We start from the raw sequence: 24,330 nt of genomic DNA, 5'->3' as shown, positions 1-24,330 counted from the left end.
TTACTTTCCTTGGAAATGGGCACTGGGAATCCTCTCTCCTATCTGCAAGTCCTTAACAGAAAGCTCCCTTGATAATGCTTTGAAGACTAACCAAGAACAAGAACACTATTCTGAAAATAGCCTGCAGCAGTAGGAATCAAACCCTCCAGGAATATGAAGTAATTTTTTTTCTGAGCCACTCAGTGGTTACCATAGAGCCCCGTGTAATGCCTCTGTATTGCCTTGGTAGGTGCTATGACAAGCAGCTCTGGAAGAGAAAACATAGGTGAGGACAAGTAGTTTTACCCATGTGACAGCGTGATCCAGTCCATCCAGCTGGGCAATCACATTGGTATGGAGCCACGCAGCGACCTCCGTTCAGACAAGGCAGGATGCATATTGCTAAGAAAAAATAAAGGGAGAGGAAGGACAAAGAAGAAAAGCATTAGCACCATGGAAGTAGAAAGGGAAGTTAAGGCGAACAGAGCAAAGACTTTGTTTGAACAAAAGCTCAGCTCATAAATTATTTTGTATCTACTCTCAGGAGTGTTGCGTGTGGTCTATTTACAAGGAGAATAAAACCCATCTATTGGCAGCAAATCTGCATTTGGCGTAACAGCGGGGAGTAAATAATTTCAGCTTCAAATACATCAGCTCTATATGGCGCCTTACTCATCCCCTCACTGCTGCAGCTTCCACTTGTGCCCTGTGATGAGAGGCCCAACATTGGTCACAGAATCACTGAAATAGAGGACTGGAAGGGACCGCAGTAGGTCATCTAGTCCATTCCCCTGCACTAAGGCAGGCTAGACTATCACTGACAGGTGTTTGTTCTTAAAAACCTCCAGCGATGGAGATTCCACAGCCCCCCTAGGTAATTTGTTCCAGTGCTTAACTGTCCTTACCATTAGGAAGTTTTTCCTAGTATCTAACCTAAATCTCCCTTGCTGTAATTTAAGCCCCATTGCTTCTTGTCCTGTCCTCAGTGGATAAGTAGAACAATTTATCACCCTTCTTTTTAGGTACCTACATACTTGAAGACTGTTATGTATAAGAGAAAGTGGGGAGAAGATAAGAGTTAAGGAGGAAGAGAAAAAGAGGAGGAAAAAACCTGAAGTAAGTAGACAGATGAGAGCAACAGATGGAGAAAGCTTTATGGAAAAACCTTTTGGTGATCAAGAGGCATTGTATCTGCCCCTAGATACCATGGTGATAAGAAATAGATGATGGATCTATCATCTATCCGTTACCTTTTCATAGGTCGGTTGGTAGAAAGATTCTGTCTGACAATATATCTATACACATCTATATACTAGGGAAATCGTGAAAAATCATCTGTACTTGTAAGTACATACATATTAATAAAATATCCACAATACAAACTCCAAACCATAAAACAACAAAGTAATCTTAAACCCCCAGTTTGGTTTAAGGGGACTATGCTGTGGCAGCTGTCTGTGTGTTTTAAATCTCAGTTTGCTTGCTAATAACAGGAGACTAATATGAATGTTAGTAGAAGCAATTCAGGATGATGACTTTTGCACATGTGGCAAATAGAAAGGAACATGAACTCCGGCAAGCGAGTGTAAAAATATAATTAGGAAGGCCAAAAAGGGATTTGAAGAACAGCTAGCCACCGAGATAAAAAGTAACAGCAAAATATTTTTTAAGTACCGCAGAAGTAGGAAGCCTGCTAACAACCAGTGGAGACACTGGATGATTGAAATGCTGAAGGAGCACTCAACGAAGATAAGGCTATTGCGGAGAAACTAAATTAATTCTTTGCCATAGGTCTTCACGGCTGAGGAAGTGAGGGAGATTCCCAAACCTGAGCTGTTCTTTTTTAGGTGATAAATCTGAGGAACTGTCCCAGATTGAGGTGTCATTAGAGGAGGTTTTGGAATAAATTGATACATTAAACAGTAATAAGTCACCAGGACCAGATGGTATTCACTCAAGAGTTCTCAAGGAACTCAAATGTGAAATTGCAGAACTACTAACTGTGGTATGCAACCTCTTATTTAAAGCAGCTTCTTCACCAGATGACTGGAGGATAACTAATGTGATGCTAATTTTAAAAGAAGACTCCAGAAGCAATCCCGGCAATTACAGGCTGATAATCCTAACTTCAGTACCAGGAAAACTGGTTGAAACTATAGTAAAGAACAGAATTATCAGACACATAGATGAATATGATTTGTTGGGGAAGAGTCAACATGTTTTTTGTAAAGGGAAATCATGTCTCACCAATCTACTAGAATTCTTTGAGAGGATCAACAAGCATGTGAACAAGAGTGATCTAGGGGATGTAGTGTACTTAGATTTCCAGAAAGCCTTTGTCAAAGTCCCTCACCAAAGGCTCTTAAGTAAAGTAAGCTGTCATGGGATAAGAGGGAAAGTCCTCTCCTGGATCAGTAACTGGTTAAAAGACAGGAAACAAAGGGTAGGAATAAATCGTCAGTTTTTAGAATGGAGAGAGATAGTGGTGTCCCCCAAGAATCTATATTGGGACCAGTACTGTTCAACATATTCATAAATGATCTGGAAAAAGGGACAACCGGAGTGGTGGCAAAATTTACAGATAATATAGAACTACTCAAGATAGTTAAGTCCGAAGCAGACTGTGAAGGGTTACAAAGGGATCTTACAAAACTGGGTCACTGGGCAACAAAATGGCAGATGAAATTCAGTGTTGATAAATGCAAAGTAATGCGCATTAGAAAACATAATCCCAACTATACATATAAAAAGATGGGGTCTAAATTAGCTATTACCACTCAAAAAAGATCTTGGAGTCGTGGATAGTTCTCTGAAAACATCCACTCAGTGTGCAATAGCAGTCAAAAAAGCTAACAGAATGTTGGGAATCATTAGGAAACGGATAGATTAAAAAAACAGGAAATACCATATTGCCTCTATATAAATCCATGGTACACCCATATCTTGACTACTGCGTGCAGATTTGGTTGCCCCATCTCAAAAAAAGATATATTGGAATTGGAAAAGGTACAGAAAAAGGCAACAAAAATGATTAGGGGTATGGAAAAGCTTCCATATGCAGAGAGATTAATAAGACTGGGACTTTTCATCTTGAAAAAGAGATGACTAAGGGGGATATGATAGAAGTCTATAAAATTATGAATGGTGTGGAGAAATTAAACAAAGAAGTGTTATTTACTCCTTCTCATAACACAAAAACTAAGGGTCACCAAATGAAATTAAAAGGCAGAAGGTTTAAAACAACAAAAGGAAGTATTTCTTCACATAACGCAGAGTCAACCTGTGGAACTCCTTGCCAGCAGATGTTGTGAAGGCCAAGACTATAACAGGGTTCAAAAAAGAACTAGATAAATTCATGGAGGATAGGTCCATCAGTGGTTTTTAGCTAGGATGGGCAGGGATTTCAGCTTTCCAGAGGCTGGGAATGGCCAACGGGATGGATCACTTAATTACCTGTTCTATTTATTCCTGCTGAAGCACCTGGCATTTGGCACTGTTAGAAGACAGGATACTGGGCTATTAATCTGATCCAGTATGGCCGTTCTTATGTTCTTAAAAACATGAAGGCAGAAAAAGATCTTGGATAGATGATGTGAATGAAAAGGACTAGTCATCCACAAAGAGATTAGCAGAAGAGTGTACTGAATGGAATACCACACTTGTAAACCTCCACTAATGGAGATGCCACAAGAGATGAAGAACTGCATGAAACCCAGTGGGCTTGGCTGCTCTAAGGTTTCTCAGTTGGTTCAGACCACAAACCCAGTGAAACTCTATGGTAGGCACTTAATCATAACACACTGACATTAACAGGTCAAATTCAGCTATTCTTCAGCTTTGGTGGCATTCTCAACTGGATTACATCCCTGAAGAGGGAGCCAGGTGCCCTGTCTGGGGACTGACAGGTCTGGTCCTGTGTCCTCTATTACACAGCAGAGGCAAAACCAAAAATAGGCACGAGAAGGAATGGGACTTCCATGCTCCCATTGGATTAATCTGTTGTTTATACTGTTAAATTAGTGACCCTCCACATTTCTCAGGACAGCAGAGCTAGTCTCAGGAGGCAAAGCCAGTCATGCTATAAGCTTTTTTCCCCCTCCACCCCTGGAGTGAAATGTACCATGAAATATTAGGCCACTGAATCCTGTCAGAGTTTGGTAACCTCAGCTGAAGCCTGACCATGAGAGGTTTTTCAGCATGGACATCTGCTGTTGAAGCTGAGGGGAACTGCAAGTACTCAACACCAATCAAGAGTAGGCCCTTATGTATTATTTACTGACTCTCTCTGCATGGGAAACAATGCCATAAAATGAGGCAAGACTGTTTAAAAACCCCATTGTATGTGAGACTCCCCATTCAGTTACTGTTTTTGCACAAACAAGAAAGATAGCGCATGTATGTGTAGGGACTCTAATCTAGCTAGTCAGCTGTCTGTTCCTTTGTGTATACAGGGAGACTGGGTCTGAATTGGGATGGCAGATCAAAATGACCAGGAGCATAACGTTAGTCTTCCAAAGCTGAAGACTATGCTAAGCATCGTTGTTAACAGGAAGGTAAGGAAATCAGTTACAACAGTTCATCGATTTTGCAAGGTGCTGGGTACACTCACCTCACCCTGAACCTCTGGAGTAGAGGAGCGGTGTTTGTGTGGGCAGACATGGGGGAAGGAAAGTACACAGAAATTGCAAGAGAGAGACGACGTTACACATGATGGCACTATTCAGCTGGAGTTTATAACACCAAAGGCCAAACCATTGGTTTGCCGAATTTCTTCTCCTTCCTTTCATGTAGCCAATTCGGTGTGGTACAGCCCTGACATAGACGTAGCAGCAGCAGCTGCAGGAAGTGAGTGGATTTAATGGATCGTTTTTAAACATGATGTACAGGCCACAACAAACAATATTAATATTTTAACCACATTCACCTTTGTTAACTGTAAAGGGATCTGCTGTTCTTTTCCTTGGGTCTCTACTTACACACAAAACTCCTAGATATAGCGACAATGTAATAGCTAGAGATAGTCCCAAGCAGCACGACTCAGATCTGGACTTCAAACCTCTGAAGGTTCATCTCTGAGAACTATCTCAAGAAGGAAATATTTGCCTTCCTGTCTATCCAGATATCTATGTATTCATGTAGGGAAGTGCTATTATCCCCATTTTACAGATCGGGAACTGAGGCACAGACAGACTAAGGTCCAGATTCACACAAAGATATTGGGCTCCTAACGTCTATTGATTTTATTGGAAGTTAGAAGCCAAAATACCTTTGTGGATGTGAACCTAAATGACTTTCCCAAGGTCACAAAGGGAGTGTGTGGCAGACCTAAGATTCGAACCCAGCCTCAGTCCAGTCCCTTACTCACAAAGTGATCCTTTATACCTATCGGAGGAAATCCAGCACCAGCTCCCATGGGTGCAGAGCATCCCAGGCTGCAGAAGGTCAGGAGGGTGGGTGTGTGGGGAAGGTGCCAGAGGGTCATTGCTGTATTTTCTGATCACTAACATACTTCAAACTATGCAAACTATTTGATAAAAGTTTGTAAGTATGTTAGTAAATAAAGATATGCACATAACCCAGAACCTAAAACTCAGTCTTTTACTGCTGTATCTCTTGTTCTTCCCATATCACACCCACTGCTCCTTGTGTTTACTGCTGTCCCGTGCTGAATCATGTTGAGATTAGACTGTAAACCTCCTGGGCCAGTGGTCTTTGTTGGCTTTATTTGTCTGTAAAGCACACTCTATGACCCTGTATAAATAATAGTTATGGGCAAAGTCCTAAAAATCCCTAGGCAGCTTTTACTCAGCATGATATTTGGACAAAACTCTCATACAGTTGCTAGAATTTTACTTCACTGAGGGCTGAGGAAAGATTTCAGGATATGACCTTATAATAATCTCCATGGCCATTTGGTACGTAGTGTCTCCATTGAGGCTGCCAACAAGCGTGGCAATTAATGATGCGGCTCCTGTTTACATCTAATCACACAGATGGATTTCAGCCATTTCCAACCAATGCTGGAATCAAACTAGTGTTCAAGGGGTGAAAGACTGTTCTGATGCCCCAAGCTGTCTAGTCCTCAGCATGATATGTTATTACATTCCTAGGAACTGAAAAGTGTTCTTCGGAAAACAGATCCAGCTTTTAAATCCTAAACCAGACTTTCCCTTGAAGTGTGGGGAAAACCGGGTGTGGTACAGATTTTTATCTACTTCACCTCTGCCAGGCACCGTTTCTGTGAATGACTAACTAACGGAGACACATGCCCATCTTCCTGACACAAGATAACGTGCCACACTGCACTTGCTACATAGGTGAGAGATTGGGGAATAATAATTAACATTTCAGAGAATGAAGGCATGGAAAATCCCACTGGTTTGCTAGCCTAGGCGGTGTGGCCTGGATGTCCTGTTCAAGAGACGTGCTTGACTTCTTTCTTTCAATCAGTGCCAGCTTTCCATTGCCTACTGTAGATATAAATAAAGGACCCAGTTCTCCACTGCCTTGCATTGGTGTAGCCATTTATACCTGTATAAAGTCAGAGCAACCTGGGATTTAGCTGCAACCAAATCAGAATGGTAGAATTTTAGACCTATTTTTCACAGGAGTTTATGACTACACCAGCTGCAAGATACTGAAGAAGTAGGTCCAAAATTTCCTCCAATGGCCAGATGAACTTTCATGACCTAGGGGCTGATCCTGATAGGTGCTGGGCCGTCACAACTTCTAAAAAAGTCAGTTGGAGTTGGGGGTGCTCAGTAACTCTCAGTATTAGAGCTTGTTTGCATGCAGACTTGCGCTGGTTTAACGTCAGGAGTGATTTTAAACCAATTTAGTTAAACTGGTGCAAAAGGATGTGTGGACGTACTTATTTGGGTTTGGACTACGCATATTCCTTTTATTAGGAAGGTTTAAATTAAATTGAAACAAACCCTTCTTAAAGCAAAAGAAGTCTGTGCACATAGGGCTTTACATTGGTTTAACTAAATCAGTGCATGCTTTTGTGTAGACATGACCTCAGGATTAGCACTATGCTGTTTTCTGTTTGGAACACTTTTATTCCACATAACTGAGCAAGATCATTTATGTCCTCTGATGCAGTCCATGTCTAATTTGCCAAACAGAATATGTTACGGCCTTTGCCATTTTGAAACTTCCTTTGTGACATCCTGTAAATCCACATCTCTTATCTAGAGCACACTGTCAAACCACACTGTGAGATGATGTACATACGCTCTTCACAAAGACGGCCCATCCAGCCTTCTGGACAGGAGCATGCGTTTGGTCGCTCACAGACTCCACCATTCTGACACGGGAATCGACAAATGGCTGGAAAATAACAACATTAAACCAGTCAAAACATGGGTCAGTTAATAAGCAGGAACTGTTCTCCCCAGAGCTCTGCATCTTACCCAGTTCTTGTTATTAAGATAAATGAATTCAGCAAAACTCAAGACAAGCTTTGCCTTGATTACAAGGACTATGCAATGTATGTGTGTGTTTGTGCATGTATAACACTGCCCTCTAATGGATGATGTGTTCAAGTGATTTATTACTGAAATTATTTTAAATTATTATATTTATACATGTTAAACCAACCAGCCTGGCAAAAGTTTACTTGCTCAGTTGTCTTGGTCAAATATGATTTTTGACAGGTGGGTAAAATATTTTTTTCACTGTCATTATCATCATGGTAAGAATGGGCAAGTAAATATTTTGCCTTAGCTGGTACATTTTCTTATCAATTTTGCAAAATGTTTCTCACCAGTATGGTCACCTGCATTTTCTTTCTCACTTCATAAAACAAAAACCAGTTCTCTATCCCCTCATGCTCTCATGCCTTTACAAAAATTAAATCCAAGACATAGGGAAAGATAAAATCCTTTCCTCAGCCTTGCCATAAAAACAAGGCAAAGCTGCCAGATATAATCCACCTTCTGTCATTAAAATAAGATAAAAAAGAATAGCAGCACAAAATATTTATTGCATTAACACGACAAAAGAATGAAGAGTACTTTGTGATAGTTTGGGATAATCTGTGGTAACACTGTACAATATACCTGTTTATTTACAAACAACACCGTCTGCAAAACTGTGCGAGAAAGTAAATATAAGTCTCTTAGGCTGTAAGAGACAAGTCTTCGTCATGTGTGTGAACAGTGCCTACCATAGTGGGGCCCCAATCTGAGATCAAGGCGTCTGGGTATTACTACAATACAAATAAAGAATCGTAAGACATTTTAATTAGTGACAATCATAAACACACACTGAATTGTAAATGCATCTCATATTTAATAGTTATTAGGGCAAGTGAAATGTAGGTTTAGGGCTGAGAGAATCCCAGATCTGGTTCATTATTAGTCTAAATATGATGAACCATTTGTTTGAATGAATTCAAAACTACCACTGAAATAGCCAAGTTTGACTAGGTTTTGCCACAAGTTTTACCTACTTCCAGTGTGAAACCATAGTTTGGATTCCCTTGAAACTGGGCCAAAGGTGGTAAACCTTTTGACAAGCCTAAACTGTGTTTCGGAAGAAACCTGAAACTGTGAGAGTTTTGCATAGTTTGGGATTTTGTAAAAAAAAAAAAAAAAAAGTTTCACACAGCTGTAGTTATAAGAAAGTTAACAACAACAACACGATGTGTACATTGTTGTGAAATAACAGGCAACTTATTTTTTCTGAATACTAGTAAAGTTATAGTACTGTTATGAGGAAGCTCAAACAAAAGCCATCTGAAAGGTGGGCAAAAGTTTTAAGGATTGTAACTAAAGTGTAAAGCTTTGAAACTACATGTAATCCACACTTTGCCTGAGTGATGTCCCAGGTGTACATTGTATGAATAGGTTAATAAAACAGGATTACATAAACAAGGCTGGCTCTATGCTTCTGGGAGTACCAAACTACCAGTAAGAGTAGGCTATGAGATGTGTCCCCACCTCTAGAGCTGCCACTGGAAAAGGAGATAAAGGTGGCCTGTGAACTACAGAGCTTGTTTGGGATGCACTGTCCCAGGTAAGCTCTGTAATTCAGGGCCCCAAGTAGAGGTTTGCTTTTTGTGTGCCAGCCCTGGTTATGAAATTCTATATGAATAAGGCAGTATTATTCCTATGTGCTCTTGTTATATATTGCTCCAGGGAATGAGAGAGTGTGTGCCTATGGTGTGGAGGTCATTGATCAGAAGGAGAAGAGAAAGGTGGTCTTGAGCTTCAGGCATGGGATAGGATGGTAGAAGACCTACGGCCTTAGTCTCCTCTCACACTACTGTAAATGAGGTGTAAATCCACCGAAGTCAAAGGAGTTATACTGGTTCAAGCTAATGTAAATAAGAGGAGAATTGGGCTTCTGGCTTATCTCTCAGCTCTTCCACAGACTTTCCATATGACCTTAAGCAAGCCACCTTACCCTCTTTCTCAGACCCCAAAAAGCTGGCTAGGTACTAGCTGTATGGCATTAGATCTGCACCCAGGCATGAGTCCAGTCAGAAAGACTTGTGCAAAGGGGGCCAAATCCACTGCATAGCTTTTTAAAAAAGAAATGCAACATTTCTCCATGATACAACTACTTATACAGTCAGTTAAGCAGAATGAGTAAAACTATCTGTAGCAACGCCATCTGGTGACTCCCAATAATGTTACAATCTGTGACGCTGGGATAATGCACTGCAAAACTGGAGTTTTGGAAAGTGCACTGAAATCCTCTGATACAATAAGTATTACTACTACTGCTAATCAAAAGTGATATGTAAGTGCAAAATTTTATTAGGCTACAGAAAGCAAGAGATAGCATTGAGATGAGCATAGTACAAAATCCAGAATAGAACAGAACAGACTACCACTGTAGCTATCAACTCGCTTTTTGGAAAGAAGTCCCTTACTTTAGACTCATAGGAAGCGCTAAACCACATATTTTGGGTGTTTCTCATTTCTTTCCTTGCAAAATCACTTACATGAGAAACGCTAATGAGAAAAACAAAAGATACATAACATTATTTTTTGCTCAAGAAATTCAGCCTATGTCCTTTAAAACTACATGCACTATCGTTTTTCTTTTCTCTCTCATACTGGCTCTTTGTCCTACATTTGGTGGTGGGTAGATTGTAAGCTAAATGGATGCTGTGCTGTCTTCTCAACTGAGAGCTCGAGTCTGATTTCACTAACATCAGTTCACACTGGTGTAAGTCCACTGAGTTCAACGGAGTCACTCCAGATTTGCACTTATGTCACTGAGCTCAGAATCAGGCGTGTGGTCTTTAACTGGATACAGTTCAGACAAGTGCACTACAGCACTCTCAATTACTAACACAGTCTGTATTTTTAATTATGATATTCATATTACTTAACTTGTTCAGTTGGGTTAGAAATTTCTTTCCGGCTTGGGACATTAATAACTAACCAATGGTGCCAAACGCTACAAATGCCATGTGATTCATCATACTGGTTGCTTTCATGTTGCCTCTGATGTAGACCACAAAGCCTTAGATACTAGAGGTCTTTTGTTAGGAAAGCATTCAGCCTTGTTTATAAAGCAGTTCTAAAAGATCACTTTCACATGTATCAGGGAAACATAGGCCTTTTCTCTCACGAAGGCTTTGGTCCTTTTTATTCTCCTCATTTTAAGTGGAAGGAGGCGGGTAACTATTAACATAGTGCATTAATATGTCTAGGTTTACCCGGTCTGGGATAGCATTTTGTGTGTTAGTACATTAACCCCTTCATCTCCAAGACCACCTCAAGCCACTGGTAGCTGGAGAAGGGAGGGAAGGAAAGCTGAAAGGCAGAGGATTGCTAAACAGAGTGCAATAGGCATCCATACTCTTCTGGAGCAAGACTTCTAGGCTGTCATTTTAAAAAAATGTCAGAATGTATATAATTTACATTGTAAGAGAACCATTAACACTTATAAACATAAGGCACAAAGAAAGCAGAATCATGGAACTAACGAGCTGTATGCAGCCAGAACTGTTCAGTGGCTTTTTTTTTTTTTGTTATTACATCCCTTTCCTCACCCTCTGCCTTCCAATGAGACTGAGACCACGTCTACACTCCTGCTGTTACAGCAGCACAGCGATGGAAGTGGAGCTGTGCCGTTCTAGCACAGCAGGGTAGATGCTTTCCACATCAGTGGAAGGGTTTTTCCGTGGCTGTAGTTAACCCTCCTCTCTGAGAGGCAGAAATCTCTCTGAGAATGGAATTCTTCCATTGGCCTAGCTGCATCTACAGCGGGAACTAGGTCGACCTCACGACATCTCACAGGCTGTGATGATGTAGTAATGACGTAGCTGGACTGATTTAATTTTTCAGGGTAGACAAGGCCTCTGGCTCTTAAGGCCAAGGGTACTTTTGAAAATGCATATTAGGTCTCTAAGTTGCTTAGGTCTTTTGCCATGTGATTCATCATACTGGTTGCTTTCATGTTGCCTCTGATGTAGACCACAAAGCCTTAGATACTAGACTTTTGCCCGTCATGCTTATGGCTATGAACAGTCCCAGCGACTTCCTTGAGGCTACTTATGGTAGGAAGTGCCATGAGCCTCATCCAAAGCCTACTAAAGCCAATGCAGAGAGTCCTACTGACCTTCAGGGGGCTCTGGATCAGGCTGAACATTTGGCAGTCAGACCCACAGGCTGTAAGCTCTTTGTGGTAAGGACCTGTCTTATTAGGCATCTTAAAGCCCTTACCCCACTTTGGGGCTGTGTGTAAATAGCAAATATTGAAAAAAAATAAAAAATAAAAAACAACAACAACTTGCAGCGCTCCACTGTCGTCAGGTGCTATGTGAGAAGATGATGCTAGAACTCAATGCTTTTGTGACACATCAGTGATAAGGTGTTAACACCACAAACTTACCCAAAGCATCTTTGCCAGCGGATGCTTAACTAATCCAGGAAGCTGCACATCAGCACACAAAAATCCCTTCTACATCCTCACGTCCACAAGGACAGCATCAAGGTGATATTGGGCAACGTTCTCAAGAACAGTGCTTTCGTGACTTAGGAGTCTAAGACTTTGAATGGAACTTGGGCTCGCTCCTAAGTCACGTTAGACTCCTTGGAAGAGTCACGCATTATCTTCACTTTGCTGCTGGGCCCGCCACTCCAGCAACCGTGGTGCTATTCCATTGCAATCACAAGGCAGTATCGTAATATACGTGGAAGCCCAGAAGCAGCTTCTGAATCTGTAAAGGGCTCAGAAATCACAAACCTTTTAGGTTTGGACCTGGACAAAGTGCTCTATCTGGGGTGACCATGGCAAACCACTCAGACGGTAGCTATTGGAGAGCAGGGCAACAGGACTTTTCAAGGGCCTTCACTCGTAAGATTCACCGTCACTGACAGTTGTTTTTGTATGATATTAGTGACTAGGGGTCACAGCTGAAACTGAAGCCCCATTGTGTTAGGCACTGCACAGCATCCTGCCCCAAAGCGCTTGCAGTCTAGACAGACAAAGCATGGGGAAGAAGATTTTACAGATGGCGAAGTGAGTTACTTAAGGTCTCATAGGAAGAGCTGGGAACTGAACTCATGTCTCTGGTGTCCTAAACCAGCACATTAGCCCCAAAACCATTTGTTCCTCTGAAGCAGGAGCGCTTGTGCCTCTGGACCTGTACTGTTTCTGACTGCCAGTACCTCCAGTTTTTTATTGTTAATAAACAAACTTCTAAATAACATAGCACCAGTTGATCTGATGCATTGCTTGCTGCTCTCTCTCCAGTTACAGAAACTGAGACAGGCTGGACTGGGCTTGCTAACAGTCAAGACAAAGGGTCTGCGTTACATTTGTGCACTTCAGCGCCACTGAAGTAAGAGGAGTCAAACTGGTGCATAGACTGGGGGACATGAGATCATAATCAAGGCCATAATCTGGAAATGGCAGAAGATAGGGCCTTTCCCACTGAGGCCCTACACTTTGGGATCTTTCTGTCCTTAGGCTTTCTGCTAAACCTCATCTCTGGCATTAAGAAAGTGCAGAAGAGCCTTTTATTTAGGTCTGAATTTTAATGGTTTAGTTTATTGCTGTTCTTGTGTTTTATGGGTGTTTTCCTCCCCTTTCTGCTCCAGATTTTGGTTATTTATTTGGCTGTTTTGGCTGAGTTGTTAATTTTGTAATATAGCTGATTACATTGTATTATGGCACTTCAAACCAAAATGAATAGTATTCCTAGTGCCTAGTACATCATGGCTGTCTGGAGGCGTGTTTCACCAATGCATTGCATACAAGTAGAAGGTAAACAAGTATAGTATTGCATTATATACTTGTATACAAGTATAAGGTAAACAATCCCAGAATTACAGACTAACTTGTGGAGGGTTAGCTTCATGCAAGTCAGCAGGGAGAAACAACAGCTGGGAACCATTTGGTAGCAGAAGAAGAACTACAGAAGTCAGGCCTGGAGAAGAGCAGCCTGTCACATCTGGGGAGCTCAACCCTTGGGATGAAGAAGGAGAAGCTACATTTTCAAAAACTGACATATTAGTTGCTCCTGCAACTAATAAACTGCATGCACAGATAAGTACCTACACCTGCTATAAACACAAGGGCACAGATAAAAAACTGTCTGTACTTGCAACTACCAGTCTGGGATGCACAGATGGGAGTTTGTGCACATGCATATTTTTCAGGAGCTATTTTGGTGCAGAGAGCTGAAAAATTAGCCCTCAAGAGTCTACAGGAGTTCCATCCAGCAAAACACCATGCACTGCCAAACCACATCATAATTTGTACCACCACCACCACATCATTACAATTTGTACCACTATGAGTCTATGATCCGACTGTAGCAGTTTATACATACTTAGCGCTAGACATAAATACATGCACACACAAGCACAGTGATTGCCAGTAAAGTGTCAACATTTGCTAATAGCTGCCATACAGTTACATCCTACTCTAAATAAAGGGAAGCACCGTGACATCTCAGGTACCACTTTGTAGTGACTGTTGGTAAAAGCTGGCTTTCAACAGGTGACATTTTTTGAACATACATACAGCACATGCAGAGGCTAAATAACAGTGAGAAAAAAAGCACCAGTAGTCTCTGCCACCTTCTTTCCTGCAGTGCTGTCTTAACAGTAAAAAGCTAAACTTCTTTAAGAATATTAATGTAATAGGCTGACAGTCTTTGCTTAGATGTTGTTCCTCCTGGGAAAAGATTAGGTGGGCTCTGTAGATTCATACAGGTAGCAGACCTGTTACCCCTGCTGATTATAACGGATATGGGAGTGATTCTCTGGAGAGAGGGGATCTAGGGTATGGGATATGCATTCCTTGAGAAAGGAATCTAGGAGCAGCCAAGATTAAGGAGAAGGTTTAAGCCAGTCTTTGTTTGTTTTAAAGTAAAGCAGAAAAGGGGTGAGTTTGTACTTTATATGCTGTGGGTGAAACTGTGGCTTCGGTGAAGTCAAATGGGAATTTCTCCCTGTGTCTTTGTACAGCAGGTTAGGAAAGCCCCAGCACAGAGTTAATAAAATGATCTTACCTTTGCAGGCAGGCGGTTTTGTCCAGGTTCTATTTTCTAAACACACACTTCTCAGGGACCCCTCCAGCATGTACCCGCTGTAGCAGGAGTAGGTGATCACGTCTCCATACTGATAAAACGTACCGCGGGTCAAGGCGTTTTCAACGTGAGCAGGGGGCCCACAAGAAATCTCTAAACACAAATAAGAAGAAGCCACAAGGGGCTGATGAGCTGCAGCGTCTGGGAACTGGTTCACAATACAGCACGCAACGTCCCTGTTTGTTTAGGGTGCGAGCCTGCAGGATGCTGAGTGTTGCCAAGAAGAGCGTGGGGAGCAAAGCGCTGCAGAGAGAGGCTTCTGCATGGTGCAGAGAAATGCACACAATGTCCAGCAATGAAAACAGACCCCTGTACTAGCACCACACTGAGCACTGGGGAGAAGGGGGAAACTGGGCATGGTGGGGACAGAGAAAGGGGGTGACCAGGAGATAGGGCTTACCTGCCCATAGAAGCAGACTCAACATTGTGCATAGCAAATCAAACAGCAAATGTGTAGAATGGGCATGGCAGCAATTTTCAAGACTTATTTCCCTCAACTGCCAGCCATGGGCAATGGCTTACATATTGGTGCTTAGAAGTTGCAAGAAAAGACATCATGACATCAGCCTTGTCAGTAGAGCTACACCCCACCAAACAAACATGCTGGAGAGGTAGAAGATGACAGTGCATCTCCCAGCCAGCTTCTCCCGACGTGTGCCATGACTTCCATTTGTATACTTACTTTCACATTTAGCTCTTGCTGGTGTCCAAGTCTCGTCAGGGTTACAGGTAATTGCAGCTTGTCCTTTAAGTTGATAGCCCTCCCTGCACTTGATAGATACTTTCTGGCCAACATAAAATTCTGTCTCAGACAGGAGGGCATTCTCTGGGATTATGAAAGGCACAGGACAAGGATTTGCTGTTCAAGTGGGGGGAAAAAAAACATTTGTAAAGCATGTCTGCAAACTTCTCTCTCTCGTCTTTTCATCATCAAACCCCAAAACCAGCAGCACAAATGGATTGTTTGCTCCCAAGTTTCATCTTTAAACAGGCGTAAAGATGTGAGGTTTGGGCTGACAAAATAAAGGTGACGGGCCTGATTCTCATTTACACTAATGTTATGTTACACCACATTCTGGGGATGAAATCCTGGCTCTACTGAAACAGTGGCAAAACTCCCATTGACTTCGATGGGCTCAGGATTGCACCCTGTCAGTAGAAAGGGGCATTAAAGATGGTGTCAATGTAATTTACTTTGCTTTAAGACCCCCTTTCACTGCTACAGCAATGTAAAGAGGCTTTAGTGTAAACGAGAATCGGATCCTCTGGATTTAGTTGGATTTACAGCTGCTTAGTGGCACTGGAACAGTGTCAAGCAGCAGTAGTGACAATGAATTTGTCCCTAAGGGTTTGCACAGGGAAATGTATTAATATTCAACAGAGTTTACAGTTCACCTATTGTTCCCTGCACATGCTAATTTTGGGCTAAACCCTCCTGGCCTTCCTCACACGAACATTTCCACTGATTTCAACAGGACTAGTCACATGACAAACGTGAGAAGGATTTGGCACTATGTGTACAGGAGAGGGGGATGCCTCGCCCATGCAGCGCGAGAGACATTGGTCTCCTGTTAAAAAAGTGAGACGATCCAGCTAGTGCAACTCAAGACAGATCTAAGATCAGTTACAGCCAGATAAGGTTACATGGAAGGCTACAGTGGGGGAGAGGGGGATATTGAAATCCACGTAAAGCCCTTTTCCAAATACAGTGGCCTGCTGCTGAATGCTCCACTCTCTCATCTTCACAAACATTTGTAGGTGGATGTTGTTATTTTGACTGTGCCTCAGTGCTAGTCAATTTTTTACCATGCACATAGGCGTCCCCCAAAAACAAAGAACAGAAGAAGATTAAAGTTCGCTGTAGGTGTCACTTAAGCTACAGAGTTTCACTAAAGGAGGAAAAACTATGATATGCAAATCTACAATTTTGAACTTGACAAATTCTGCTCAATCACACCAGGATAAATCTGGGTTAACTCCATCAAAGCCAATGGGTTTACTCTTAATTAACACTCATCTAAACAAAGAGCAGAATTTGTCCTTTAATGATTAAAAACCTTCATTATAAGGCAAACACGCACGTTTGCACAGAGGTATCGGGTGACTCCAGCTTCCCGTTCTGGTGCACTCTGCTAGGGGCTCCCCTTCCAAGGTGTATCCTCTGTCGCAGTAATACGCTGCTCTGCCACCAACGGTATTATTTTCATATACAGACTTCCCATTTGCCAAGGAAATCGGAGCTTCACATCTGGTCTCTGCAAGAAAGTAAATTAATTAATCTATATTAGACCCATACTTTATTCATTGGTTATAATGATGCAGTGTTTGTCATAGCAACCACAGCACAATGAATCATAATCAGTGTGAACAGAAAAAACTGGCGCTGGAAAGAAAATATAGCTGGGTTGGTGGATGAGCTCCTCCTAGTGATGGAGAAAGGTCAAGTGTCCTGGCATGTTTTTAACAAGGTCACAGAATTGGCCATTAGGCTTTGGTGGACTCCAGCTAGGCTGTGGACACCAGTTAGTTGAAGGGGACTGAGCTTCAGTGGTTCCTTTCTTTCTACTTAGAGAGACCCGAGAAAGTAATGTTCTGCCTCCGAAGCAGCTGGTAATGGCCACTGTCAGACAGGGTATTGGACTAGAGGTATAACTGGTCTGACGTGGTGTGACAGCTGCTGTATTCTGAATTGCACGAAGCCAGTGAGAGAAGCGGTGAGATGATCTGGGCTGTATTGCCATCACTATTAAAGTGGGAGGCAGCTATATGGTTTGTCTTCCATTTGATTCGTAGGGTGCAGTTTCCCTGCTACCCCAGAGTCTAGATGAGCTCGAGGCCTGGACAAAAGCAAGTTGATGGGACCTTAAACCACATAAGACAGAGGTGGTGCTAGCTGACAGGCAGGAGAGTATCTAGAGTCTGTGGTAGGGTTCATGGAGATACAATAATATCTACTCTGTTATGGAGGGGCCATGCCCGCCCTTTCTTCAAGGAGATCTGCAATTTGCAGGTGGTTCTGGGCCCTTGATTGTTCTTGCATTCTCAGATGGTGGGGGTAGAAGCACATCCTTCTCCTGCATCTGGCTGGATGCTTGTGACCTTTTCTTTCTGATGTGGACCTCAAGCCAGTCATCCAGGCCTTTGTGAGGCTCCCTTCACCCCCACCTGGCCAAATTACTACAATCTGCTCTGCAAGTCGCTACTCTTGAGAGCTGTGGGATGAATGGTTGCCAATGCAGCATTTGAATATCTTTTCCACCTGCCAATGAGCTAAAGATCCTATCTCCTGAGCATCTGGATTACCTGCCTGCAGTGGGTCTGTGTAGTGATCTCTGGGCCCTGCCCCTTCACATGGAAAGAGGTTGCTGGTACACCCTGAAGGCTTACCCTCCAGGTGCTGCTGTTTCCACGTCTCTGTCCCAGTGGGAGACCATCAGCCTTGGCAGCTGAGAGAAACTCAGAGTCATGCTGGTGGCACTGAATGATGCTTCTGACACCTGGGGATTGTGCGGCTGGGTGCAGACAGGCATCAAGGAGGTCAGTTAGCACAGCTGCCCCTACCGTCGGGCTGTGGTGCTGACACCTCCCTCGCTCATCTCCTCTGCCTTGTGCACACACTGTGCCTCTCTGTGCTGCTCCTCACCCATGTCTACCTGGCCAGAGCCTCTCTAAATCTGTGTGAGAGGCTGGATGTAGAGAAATCAGAATGTCCACTTCACGGGGAGGGAGGCTGAATGAGGATGTCAGGGGAAAATAACGAGAGTAAAGGGGGATGCAGGGTGCCAGGGTCCAGCACTGAGGACAAAGGGTATGTGCATCAGGGCAGGAACTGAGCTCAAGGGTGTGTCTGTGTGTGTGTCATGAGAAAGTGCTAAGGACACAAAGGGGCCAGAAAACACAGAGGGGCTTATCCAAGGCAAAGAGGGGCACAGAAAAGGCAACGTTTATATTTAAAGTTTAATGCACTTTTATAAAGTACTTTTGTTTAATCTATTCCATGTACGTTTATTTTGGCCAGTGTCATCTGAATAAAAAAAACTGGATGTCCATATGTACTTGGGATCTTGTCAAATACTTGTTCCGCTTTTTTGTTGACAGCTCTGCCTCCGGGTTATAAACACAAACGATTTATGCTTGTAATTTACTCTGGTTTGGGGCAGGAATAACAGGACATATTTCAGCAGTCTTTGAATTGAGTAATTTGCAGAAAGGTGGTGTGTTCGTGCATGTTAAAGCACAATTTTTTGCGACAATTATTTTGAAGTTCTTACCACAGGGTGCCAACGTAGCTAAAATAATAAATAATAATAATACATGGCTCTTCAAATGGATTTTCTGAGCCATGGAGAGAAAAGTCATTTGTTCTCATTGTCCATAGTCTTTGTTAAAGGCCTGAGCCTATAAAATGGTGAGCGCCCTCAAATCTCATTGAGGTTTATAAAGCTATTATGGTACTGTGCAGATTCAAGCCCTAAAGGAATATCCTTTCTGTCTCGATAAGCCTTCTGGTCTTAATATCAACTCTCCACTCTAGACCAATTTCCTGTAATACTTTTAGCTGATTGGGTATCAGTTACATAGCAATATAAAAAGAACTACTGCACTTCACTGCTCCATGGAAGAACATTTCCAGAAAGAGGTTGGATTCTCTGGCTACAGGATACATACACTGGCATGCCAACAAGAACAGTAACGATTGCTTTTCTAGATCAATATGTACCGGGGCATAAAATTTAACAGTTACCTTCACATGATGGGAGGGGTTTACTCCAGGTCCCATTGGCAAGACATGTAATATTCTGGGGCCCAACAAGATGGTATCCAAAATTGCATACATAGGTTACGTTACTTCTGTATGTACTTCCTGAGGCCATGGACACTGCATTTTCTATATAGGGATATGGCTCACAAGTTATCCCTAGAAGAGAAGAAATGTCTCTGAGTTTATTAACTTTGCAATATTTATACAGAGCCATTTGTTTTTATTTTTTCTCTTTTGTACAGAGTATCATGCCCTACTTCACAAAATGAGTTAAAGAAAGACGAAGGGGAGGAAATGGAGGCTGTAAAAGCAAGATATAAGGAGACTCAATGTCTTGGAGGGACAGAATCACAGATAGATAAGAGACAGACACCCGTGCCTCATGTTATACAGAGTTGAAGTGGAAAGGGGAATCTAGAAATTAGCAAACGCTGTGGCAGCACAACGTGGGGGTAGGGAAGTATAAGGTGAGAGAGGCAGGCTGGACAGAATTCCTTGGGAAGACAATAATGCCCTTACATTTATGAAATGCATAAAGCAATTATATCTTCTTTGGCACCCACCCTCCCACCAAGGGAGCCACACTCCATTGCTGTGACAGCAAAACCACCAGACTGCAGTGATTTGAGTTTAATACACCAAAACAGCCCAGTCGAGTCAGCACCGGCACCCCTAAGACAAATTTCTACAATGCGATATTCAAGACCCACATTCCGCGATGCAATGAAAATCAGACATTAGGTCAAACTATCCTTTCATTTACCCTAGTGCAACCCCATGTCACAGCATTTCAGTGTGCAACCGGGTGGAAAATTTGCTGCAGCATCTTTCACATCAAAGCCTCCATCCGGGTCAAAGAGGAAATGCAAACTGTAACTGCTCATTTAAGCCTTGTCTGCATTGGCATTTTTTCCTGAAATTTCCCACCAATGCATTACTGTGAGTGCAGCTCCACTGGTGGTAGCACTGGGAGAGCGCTTGTGTAACCACCAATGGCGTATTACCCCCACGTAGTCTGTCCCTCATCTCACTCTGATCTGTACTTACTCACACATGAAGGCGCTGAGGGGCTCCACCTCCTGCTAACATGACAGATCCTTCGGCTGGGTCCCTGTAGTTCAAAGCCTGGATTGCAGCTATAGAGAACCTCATCTCCAAATAGGAACTTCTCCCCACGAACAGATCCACTTTCTATCGATTCTGGTGGTCCACACGAGATTCCTAGACCACAGAAAATATGCTGTTTTAATCAGATGCCTTTACAAACTGCCTGTCCCAGTTGTAACCTGTCCCTTCTGAATCTTCTCCTGAGAGTACAGGAAGAGCAGTTACAATGGAGGAAACATAATTTTCATATGTGCAGTATGTATGCAAATATTCCCAGATTGTTTCATTCACTAGATCACACACCAGCTAGCCACAGAATGCTGTCAGGTGCTTGCCAGGTATCCCTAAAAACCAAATCTGACGTAGGTTGCCTTTAGCCGGAGGCATTAGACAACCCCTTTATAACCAGATGAATGAGATTAAACTTGAAAAGAGAAACAAAAAGCAAAATCAAGATTCAGGGTAAGTGTTTTAAGGCCAAGTCTACCTTAGAGAGTTTACAGGGGCACAGCTGTACTGATGCAGCTGTGCCGCCGTAAGATCTCTTATGTAGCTTCTCCATGCTGATGGGAGAGAGCTCTCCTGTTGACATAATTAAATCACCTCCAACAGGCAGCAGTAGCTATAGCAACATAGACATATATAGACATAGCGCTGACCACACTAGCACTTATGTCGGTATAACGTATGTCGCTCGGGGGGTGTTTTTTCACACCCTTGAGCGAAATAAGTTATACTGACATAAGTGGTGGGTGTAGATATAGCCTCTGGCTTGTAGATATAGCCTCTGGCTTTTACATTTAAGTTACATCGGCATAGCTACATCAGTCAGGGGTGTGAAAAACCCCCCACACCCTTGACTAATATAACTATGTGACAAAACCCCCAGTATATATGCAGCTGTGCTGACAGAACAGTGCTCCAGTTGATGTAGATATCATTGTTTGGGGAGCCGGTGTTCCTCCAGTGACAGACAAACTCCTTCTGTCACTGTATGCTGGGTCCAGAATAGGTAGCTATGCTGCAATATGTACAACAGGTCTACCGACATAAGCTCAGTAATGCAGACATATAACCTTAGTAAATGAAAGACATTAAGGGCCTAATTTTCAGACTGCTGAGCACCCACAACTCCCATTGGCTTCATGTGATGCAGAGGTCAGCAACAGCCCTGAAAGTCATGCTCTAAATTGTAACAGTGTTTACATTTGGGGTGTGTCCTTAAAAACTGAACAATTCCCAGTTATGTCAACCCAAGCTGCATCCAAGGACTCTGGCCTTCCTATCTATGATTGGGTATTTTTTCTTGGCCTTTTAGAAAGGGCCCTGTACTGCTCTCACAGTTAAATAATAGAAATAAAATAAAGATTTAGCAGTTACCCAAGGCTTCACTCAACTAAATTGCAGAGAGGAAGTGCCAAAAGACAACAGCCAGGTCCTATTAATCAAACAAACCCTTCATGGTGTCTCAAGCTGGAAACCCAAAAATTAAAGCATCAAAATTCACTTCTGAAAAGCTTTGTCCAGAAGTATCTTATTGGAAGAAAAAAAAAAAGTATGCATCGTGGTTTATTTAATAACAACATTATCTTCAGATGCTAGCCATTTTGCAAGAATGATGTGTCATAACAGTCACATTAAAGTTTTATGTGCACAGAGATAGTTTCAGTAACAGACAAAGCAAACTGAACATTAATATTTATCTGCCATATAAAAACACTTCCAAGCTAAACTAGGCATACAACAGATTCATTTAGAACTCACTCCTGCACACTGGTGCTGCTCCACTCCACAGTTTGTTTCCTTGGCAGATACGTTCTGCATCACCCTGTTAGACAAAAGGAAAAGGCTCATAAAACAGCATAAAATTGTCAACATTTTGTCATTACTGCACTGCAGGAGAAGAGAATCAAAGCTGCTCTCATTTTTTCATGACTGATCTCGACTCCAATATTCTGATATCCCTGTACGCGTTCCCTCCTATAGAAATCCATGTAATGGAGGGAGAGCAGAATCTTGGAACCAAGATCCATCAGCTGAATCTCAGAGCAGAATTCTGTCCTAAAACTTGCATAACACCTGTAACAGATTTTCTGAGTTCAGAAAAGGGGGGATGGAGAAAAAGACTTCTGTAAAATCTTTGTGCCTTGCTGTGACCTCTTGGCTGCTCTACACTTGCACTACTTTGCCATCATCCTCAATGGGAGGAAATGGGGAAAAACACGGGTGTCAAAAACCCTGACAGTCTCAGTCCTGGAGAGAGGCAGTTAGACTGTCAGCTGATTCTGCATCAGTAGCACCACCAACAATGAACTGAGCGGGAAAGCAGGATTTATGGTGGGATCAAATATAGCTCCCACAAAAGAAGCAGGTGAAATCCCATGAGAGGAACATCCTGGGCATGTTCCATGGGTCAAACCTTGATAGAGGAGAAGAGGCAACGTGCATTTAGATTCCCAGGTTTCTTACCGTCACATCTAATGATTACAAAACAATACTTAGCACTTTTAAAGCACCTTTCATCTTCAAAGCACTTTACAAACATTCACTGATTAACCCTGAGAGCTAGGTTAGAATCTCCATTGTACAGATGGGGGAAACAGAGGCAGAGAAAAAGTGTCTTTCTCAAATCCATAGAGTGAATCAATGTCAAAGACAGGCTAAGGATTTAGGAATGTCTGTCTCCTAGTCACATGCTCAGAGCACTGGATCGTGTTTGTGCTCTGTAGAAGTTATTTATGGTGCAAGAAACAAATCAGGCTGGCAAAACTGTCTAGTTGGTGGCCCTGATTCTCGGCTCCCATACACCTCATTTTACATCTGTGCTACTCTCGACTCCAATGGACTTGCTCTTGGTTTGCATCAGTGAAACTGGGATGAGAATCTGTCCCACAGTGTAGTCATTGCACCTGTTTCTCTCCCATTTTCACTCATGTTTGTGTAAGTCAGGAGTAACTCCACTGAAGTTGATGGAGCCACACTGGTATAAAACTGGTATTGAGTGAGGGGGAAATCAGAATTGTCAGTCACTAGGATCTTGGGGCATACTCTACTCAGTTACACCTGCGTAAATCAGGAGTGACTCCAGTGGAATCAATGGAACTAATCCAGATTTGCACTTGTTAATGAGAACAGACTTTGGGCTACACAGCTCTGGTTAGGTCTTTAATAAAAAGCACAGACCAAAATTTTATCTGTAATGTTTATAAGCATTCCAACAGCGCTTATTGCTGTAGCAGCATTCCACAAACACTGACAAATATAGCCTGCCAGCCCCCCTGTGAAGAAGGGAAATAGTGTCAGCATTTTGCAGCTGAGGAAAGTGAAGAACAGAGAGGTCAAACTACACAGGAAATCAGTGGGAGAGCAAAAGGGAGATTCTAGCTCTCTTAATAACCAATCCTGTGGTCTTTGTGCTCTAAACACATGGTTGGGAATCTAAGACCTTTCTGTATCCTCCTTGCCAGATGGTTTAGATGGATCCTCACTCCAATACTCATTTTATAATTCAGGAAAAATGGTCTAACTTGTTCCTTTCAAAGTAGCTGGGCAAAAGTCAGTTCTGCACCTCAATAATACCTTATTTCCATCTTATTCCCCCTCGCATGTTCTCTATATTTGTTCAGAAGCTGTCACTTGTCCTCTTGCCTACATATCATACTACATGCTAATAGTTAACAAGCGCTTTTTCAGGATGTGGCAATTAAATTCTCTTTGGTCACAGGACACTAAGTCTAACCTCTAAGTAAGTATGGGTTTTATTTCTTTTACAAGTTATGTCCCTATGAACAGCACCTATTATTAAGGGCAGCTGTTTACTTTAAAGTATGCTTGTACTTCAGGCATCATGTCACGGCAGTGCACTTCAGAGAAATGTCAGAGATGTTTTAACAGCAGGGAGGCAAGACAGACACCAGGG

At 42.5% G+C, this 24,330-nt stretch overlaps 1 protein-coding gene across 2 annotated transcripts in view; it reads right to left on the bottom strand.

Annotated features, from left to right (window-relative positions):
* SVEP1 (sushi, von Willebrand factor type A, EGF and pentraxin domain containing 1) overlaps nucleotides 1–24,330 on the bottom strand; it is a 142,276-nt gene that overhangs the window by 5,774 nt on the left and 112,172 nt on the right. The window contains exons 41-48 of one of the 2 annotated variants that reach the window (XM_067553209.1): nucleotides 22,176–22,239; nucleotides 20,352–20,525; nucleotides 19,287–19,460; nucleotides 16,624–16,797; nucleotides 15,225–15,401; nucleotides 14,465–14,635; nucleotides 7,216–7,311; nucleotides 286–381 (exon numbers count right to left, since the gene is read on the bottom strand). In XM_067553209.1, the coding sequence (XP_067409310.1) occupies nucleotides 286–381; nucleotides 7,216–7,311; nucleotides 14,465–14,635; nucleotides 15,225–15,401; nucleotides 16,624–16,797; nucleotides 19,287–19,460; nucleotides 20,352–20,525; nucleotides 22,176–22,239 (1,126 nt within the window). The remainder of the gene's footprint in view (nucleotides 1–285; nucleotides 382–7,215; nucleotides 7,312–14,464; nucleotides 14,636–15,224; nucleotides 15,402–16,623; nucleotides 16,798–19,286; nucleotides 19,461–20,351; nucleotides 20,526–22,175; nucleotides 22,240–24,330) is intronic. The other variant, XM_067553210.1, reaches the window with a different exon arrangement.

This window comes from Emydura macquarii, unplaced genomic scaffold, assembly GCF_026122565.2.
Source record: "Emydura macquarii macquarii isolate MOO-44397 ecotype Brisbane River unplaced genomic scaffold, CSIRO-AGI_Emac_v2 contig_1451, whole genome shotgun sequence".
Lineage (NCBI taxonomy): Eukaryota > Metazoa > Chordata > Testudines > Chelidae > Emydura > Emydura macquarii.
This window is presented reverse-complemented; position numbering and strand designations above follow the sequence as displayed.